This window comes from Squalius cephalus, assembly GCF_949319135.1.
Source record: "Squalius cephalus genome assembly, chromosome: 5".
Classification (NCBI taxonomy): domain Eukaryota; kingdom Metazoa; phylum Chordata; class Actinopteri; order Cypriniformes; family Leuciscidae; genus Squalius; species Squalius cephalus.
Window position 1 is genome coordinate 38,028,104 of NC_137126.1, and position 7,199 is coordinate 38,035,302.

Sequence of the window (7,199 nt, forward strand, 5' to 3'; positions counted from 1 at the left end):
AGTATGTTTAAATTATATTAATCTATTAATATTATTATATTCATCTATAAAAATGTAACTGCAAAAATTGGCCGTTTACTAATGAGTACATTACAGTCCACTTTTAAAGTACCATTATATTTAAATAATAAAAAATTTCACAGATAACATAAAAAAAAAAAACCTTTAAAAGGTTTTAAAAAACATGACTGTGAGGTATAGGCCTACAGATAGAGAATGTTTTTTTTTTTTTTTTTTACAGAGACAGTGTCTCTAAGTTACATTTTAAAGCTAACATAGCCACGGTGTAACTTCTCAAATGATTTCACTTTCTGTCTTCTATATTGTCAGCATTTACCATATTCAAGTTAGCATCCATCTACAAAAGCTGTGTTAGATACAGCTCTATACCTCTATATGAAAAAGACAAAAGTAAAAGTCTGGAGTCACAATGGTTACGAAAATGTATGTATTTTGAACTGGTGGAACAAACACCTTTGACCACATAGGCAAAATTTGCAATAAAGCAATAAAACATCGATTTCATACTTATACACCCTATTTATTTATATAATAATGTTTTATAGCTCTTAGTTTTCAGATAAAATATTTGAGGACATGTGCAGAAACATAATTCATCTGTACTTGACATGACATCTATAGAGTGTTACTTCATTCATCATTCATATCACATAAATGGTTTATTATAATCAGACTATTTTTTTATTTGCACACTTAATTTAAACATATACACTTAACAGCACACTTAAAATAATAATTTAGCATTGCAGTAAGTAGTGGTGGACAGAGTGACAGGTGTGTACTGATCCTCAATGTCTATCTTTATTTATTTTTTAGCTTGATTTTCTGGCTACATTGGGCAAATTCCAAACTGCATTTTTGCGCCCTTGAAGGGCCCTTCGGGAAGGGGACACCATTTGTAGGTGTGATCCAAATGAAAGAGAAAAACTTCACGAAGGGCCCTTCCACAAGGCCGTTAGAGAAGGATACATGCGATGGTCGCTTCAAGTAATTTTATCATTTATGGTCATGTGACCCAGTAAATACTTGTGATTAATTTTAAAGCTAGATGGTGGAAGAGTTCATTTACAAACAGCAATTCAAGTTGTTTTGTTTGTGATATATTTCACACATTTTTGTCATGTTATGTTTAAATAAGTTTCATAGGTAAGAAATGTGTTAGGTAATGCAGGGTCAAAAGATGAGATGGCAATATATTTTTTTTAAATAAAATGTATATTTATTTGCAACAGTTTTGTTAACAGCAATAATAAGAAATTTCTGTTGTAAGTACAGCTAATCAGCTGATGGACACCATGCTGCATTGTCATGGGAACATCACAGGTGTAAATAATGAGGAAATTACGTTGTCTTTCGTTGCTCCCTTCGCCAAGTGCATTCTAAACGGCTAAAAAATGGCACACGACGAGCGTGCACTGCTCTTCGAAGGGGGTGGGGCATCCTCACTTCCTTTAGGAATTTGCCCACTGTCTGTTAAAAAAGACCAGGGTTTTAAAGTTTAAAGTGTTACTGAGCATTAGGACATACAGCAAACAGAAGTCATATACATCCATTTTTTTATGCACATTTTTTATTTTTTTTATTTTTTTTAGTGATTTTAAATAATACGTAGATCATAGTTAATCTATACCTACTTTGACATGGATATATTTTGACACCTGTGTTCCTCCTCTGTATAAGAGAATGATTACAACATGAGCTTACGTGTGACATGTTTTTCAAATTATACATTTAATGGCAGTTTTCATATTTTGAAGCATCTTGTTATATACCTGCTGTATTAACCAGTTCATAGCTTGGTCAAATGCCTCTGAATTCTTCTGACACTCCAGTAATCCTGTATCCTCGTTGAACAGACAGTCCACTGTGAGAATGTCTGTCCTCTTGACACATCTGCTGCTGTCTGGTACTGTTTTCTCTGGGTCAAACGTGTGATGAAGCACCACTAGAACAACCAGCTTAGAGTCTGTTCAGGATATAGACAAATTTATATTAGACAAATCTGTTTAACATAACTATGATTAATATACATTTTTCACTCCAAAATATTCTGAAAAATACATAAACATAGCTAGCTTTAACAAGCAAATGTCAGGGAACTCTAACAACCTGTGTCTTTGACATTTTTAACTGCTGCTTCAATGTCAGTTCCAGTTCGAGAAACAATAGGACAGAGAACCAGAACAATGTCACTTTCATCCACTGTAGAAACTTCTCTCAGATTCTCAATTTGGTCTTGCAGAGTGTCAATAAAATCCACATGTATTTTTTGCAATTCATTTGTGTTCCCAGTAAAAAGAGTGAACACTTTTACTGCCTCTAATTCAAAAGCAAAGAAAAAATGGTTATGAATTTGCAGTTATATTTCATGTATACAATTTTGATAATTTATGGGATGTGTCTTAAAGGAAGAGTCATCTTTGATCTTTGATGACAACCCACAAAGGAATTAAGGAAAATAAAATTACAGTCACTTTAACAGAACTTACTATTACCTTTAGTTCCCATTTTCTCTCCTAAAGAGGGACACAAGACTCCTAATGAGAGAACAGAATGATTTTAAACGTACACCTCAACATCACCTAATATCTGACATTTCCACAAGATTCTTTTGTTACAACATTCAGAAAAAACATGAATATTTATAACCTTTGTAGTCTATCATTTTAAAAAGCAGCTTTTCTTTGTTTCATTACTGATGTGATGTCTGCTACTCTGGACTGTGCCACAGAAAATGTTCATTTGTGAGAACACCTTTAGGCTAGGGGTCGCAAAACTGACACGAGCACATTCATAAAGCCTATAGTTTCAGTTTTTAATATGCTTTGTTTAAAAAATGTGTAATATTCTTATTAAAAAAAACACCTTTCACTGTTAGCCCACACAGCTTGAACAAGTAGTAATCAGACCTATAAGCTTTTGAGCTTTAATTTCACCTTTTCTTTCAATAGCTATTAGCTATGCAAATGAGACTTGCACTAGTAAAGAAAAATGTCGAATCTGTATTTTCGATTACGTAATCACGTGGTCCATGCCGTAGCTGCGGCATAATCGTTTTCGCTAAGCATTGTTCGATTGTATAAAAAGTAGTCCAGCGGGACACATTTCCGGATACTCCATATACATCAAGTCTCCTCTGACCACATATTATCTGATTTTGTTAACTAACATTTTGTGTATGGTTTCGCATGTGTGTTCACATGAACTTAACTTACATTTTAACTTTTTTTTTCACATCTCTTAGCTGATGAGCAGTGCAAAACTTACAGGTCCACTGAAGTGCCTTGAAATGCACAGCGTTATTAAATGTGTTTTGACATAATTTCCATTGTAACAGGAAGACAGGGCGGGACATATACCTACTAATTCAACAAACTAATTCAATTTATAGTTTTAAAAAAAAAAAGTCAAACGGTAGGCTAAATCTGATTAAATAATTAATGATGACATTCTTTGATATTAACACACTTAATGTATTTAATTGGTCTACTTTAATGTCACCTAATTTTAATCAAATTTTTACAACATGCTTGTCTACAAAAAGTCCAAGGTTAAAGGATAACTTTCAAAATATTTTCGGGGAAAAAAGGCGAAAAAACATACATTAACTGCTCAAATTTAACTATCTTTACAAATATTAAATGGACTATTCATATGTTGGTGTATCGATGAGCTATAAAGTAGCCTAGTTTGATTAAAAAAGAAATCGAATGAGTAGCCTCTATATGATTCGCTAAATAAAATAAAATTTGATAGGAGGCGCTGTCTCGAAAAACGAGGGGTCTGAGAATGCGGGACTCTGGGTGCGGGACTGTAGCTGCAGGCTCCGAGTCTGCAGCTTCATAATGTTGGCCGCTGATCTCGGCTAGCCGCATTTGACAGCTTATGGGGCCGTTTACACAGAACGCGTTTTTCCATTCCACTGCGCTAGTTTATTTTTTATTTTTTTATTATTATTCAAAGTAAACACGCGCTAGATGGACATGATCATTGTGCTCGTGTCTCGCATCTTTTGCACGGTCTATCATGACGCGGTGCTCAAGTTAAAAAAGTTTTAAAAAACGCATCTGGAAGCCTTGCGTATTTTCCCCATTCCACTGCCAGCGTCTCGCGTTTTTCAAAGCAAAAACGTGTTTTGTGTAAAAGGCCTCTATGACTGCCAGAGTCTTTTAGATTTAAAGGGGTCATATTATGTGTTTTCATGTTTTCCTTTTTCTTTAGTGTGTTCTGTAGCTGAATGCTGCAAAAAACACATCTAAAACAGGAAAGATCTTTGCGATTGACTGTACAGCTAGATTTGACAAGAAATCAGGTATAATTTTACACTGGTTGCCAGTTGCTGCTCGCATCAAATTCAAGTCACTGACTTTTGCCGACAGAACAACCACTGCCTCTGCTCCCTTTTACCTAAACTCATTACTTAAGACTTACGTGCCATCCAGACACTTGCGCTATGCAATGTTCAATGTTCAATCTCAAATGTAATGTCAATTCACTTACAATATCCTGTACATGGGTTTGTTTGTAGAATGTTTGAAATGTCAATCTCAAGTGCAAAGGCAATTGCAACCTCACTCACTCATGCATACAAAGTCAATTATTCATCTTGGCAATATTTGTTATATGGCTATTATTTGTGATGTTTTACGACTGTTTGTGGGGGTTTACCCTATAACTACTTGTCTTGCTGGTTATATTGATATTGATTTGATCTTATAAAAAGAATAAACAGTGCTGGTTTTCCTGGCATTTTGGCAGAGACAGGTGTTATCTGAAACCTTATTCTCTGTTGGGTTCCATAGTGATTAGCTTCTGTAGTGCTACACTTTGTGTGCTCTATGCTTTCTTTCCATCTTCATTTTGGAGTAAAGAAGTGTATGCGGGGTTTAAAAGGGAAGGTTTTTTTTCTCCTCTCCAACCTTTACTTCCCTGTAGACTAGCTTTACCTGCCTATCCACCATTCAGTCATTACATTTTTTTTCGTTCTCTTTTAAAGATCGGATGGGGGGACTCCCGGGGGACTCCATACCTTCGCCGTGGGCCCCCAATTTGCTAAATCCGCCACTGTCTATTGTTCTCATTTGTAAGTCGCTTTGGATAAAAGTGTCTGCTAAATTAATAAATGTAGGCTAAATGTATTTCCAGGTGTCAAAATCATGTCCGATTCCTGGCTGCATGTCAATAATAACCATGGATCACTGGATCTTTGGTAAGTTGTAAGAAACACTATATCGAGTCCAACCTTTAGTTTAAACTGATAATCTTTTGTTTTTCTCGCGTTTTCGCTGTTTCCCTATTAAAAGTGACGTCAATGCATAGCCTCTGCTGCCGCGCTGTCTTTTTGGCAGTGCCACTCAGTTGGCATAACTTCAATCTAGATATTGTCTAACGCCGTTGCGAAGATCCTCTGTTCACAAAATGTCGCAAAACAAAATGCACACAAACGTGTCCCTGCTATTTATATACATTTACTGATGAACACCTTTTACGAGAAGAAAAATATACGAGGGCAGATTAGAATCCAAAACCTCTGACACGCTTAACATAAATTGTAGGCTACCACAGACCACTAAAGCACACGATTATTCCATGCGAATATTTATTCACTAACGCGAAGAATCTCGAGACTAACAACATTGTAGGCCTAGATAGTAGATGTAAGGATGAAACATCACAAATATTACTTCTGTGTCAATTAATGACTTCTGTGTCAATACATTCAACTCAATGTAGGTTACTATTGAAATTGATTTCTGGACATTGTTATGCTAATTTATTTTTAAAAAAATTCTGCAGTTGTTATTGTAGGCCTACATATCAATTAAATCATAAACCATATTAATTAAATAGGCTATGAGCTGAACAAGCCGTCACACTGCTCTGATCTTAACTGACAATTTGTGAATGGTTAACATGGTGAATTTTACTTACCTTTCTTATTCAAATCTCCTTCCTCGTCAGCTGAAGTGCAGCTCAGAGCTGAACTTGAACGGAACAACTCGTCACACTGGTCTGATCGCAGAGGGGGACAAATCTTTCACTTGCTCAAATCTTTTTCACTGACGTTCTCTGTAACTGCAGTTAAATACCTCCCACGGCCAATTCCACCTACGGGGTATTTCCACCTACGGGGTATCTGCTCAGGGGTGGCCGGAGGGGTGGCCAGCCAAGTTTTAATCAGGAGTGGCACAGGCCACCCCTCCGGCCACCCCTGAGCAGACCACATATGGATTTTCTCCCCAGGAAAATAGTTTAAATTAGTTTACTTATAAACCTAATATACACTTGGCATAAAGAGGGGTGTTGATTATGAATATCTACAGTATAGCTATAAGTGTTGCCATCTGTTACATATGGAAAGAATGACACTAAAAACAGGTTGGTCCTGTATATTTGTTCATATAAGCATATTTAAACTTGAATATTTGGTTTCGTCCTTAAACAGGGGCCGGCACCCAAAAACAGGCCCATGTGTTTGATAATATATATATTTTTGACAACTTCATTCTTTCTACAAATAACATCTTCTAGATACATAAAGATTCACTCATAATCAGATAATACTTCAAAATAAATAATAGAGGGGAGTTCCTCAACAGGAACATGTTTGCAATGCATAGAAGGCAAAGGAATAAGCTGGAGGAATGTCACTAAATAATATATCGTTTTCATCAATGGTTACACTTTCCCCAATACCTTCTTGGTTTTTCAGTCATCCTGCTTGATTTACAAATTCATGATAGCTCTCAAAAAGGACAGAATGGCATTAAAATCAAGAGCTCTACAATAGAATATATCAGAACAGTTTATTATGCATTTCTTCCAATATACACAGATGGATCAAGAAAGCCAGAGGTCGTACTGGATCATCATTCAATGTTCCAGAATCTCCGGAGGTATGGAAATACATGTTGACAGGCAGGTAGGACATCCTATTGTATGAAATGCAATGATTGGTCCTGAGACTTCCACAGAGGATTAAATGTTTTAAAATTTAGACCACTTCTATTACTGATTGCTATCAGGATGTGAAGAGAGTTTCAACCAGTATAACAAAAAGTGTTTATTAAAAAAAACAAATGGCCTACCTTACCTTTAAGAATTCACATGTTGGAGAGAATTTGACGTTGTTTGCTTGCATCAGACTCATGAATAAATTCTCACACTGTCTTTTCCCA

At 35.8% G+C, this 7,199-nt stretch overlaps 1 protein-coding gene across 1 annotated transcript; it reads right to left on the minus strand.

Moving 5' to 3' along the window:
* Positions 1 to 432: 432 nt before the first annotated feature.
* On the minus strand, positions 433 to 6,082 carry LOC307158178 (uncharacterized protein). The gene is made up of 6 exons (XM_079870520.1): positions 5,953 to 6,082; positions 2,517 to 2,558; positions 2,131 to 2,340; positions 1,794 to 1,987; positions 1,656 to 1,692; positions 433 to 1,491 (listed from the first exon to the last, which is right to left on the minus strand). The coding sequence occupies exons 2-6, from the start codon at positions 2,527 to 2,529 to the stop codon at positions 1,409 to 1,411; spliced, it is 537 nt and encodes a 178-aa protein (XP_079726646.1). The 5' UTR covers positions 2,530 to 2,558; positions 5,953 to 6,082; the 3' UTR covers positions 433 to 1,408.
* Between the last annotated feature and the right edge of the window lie 1,117 nt (positions 6,083 to 7,199).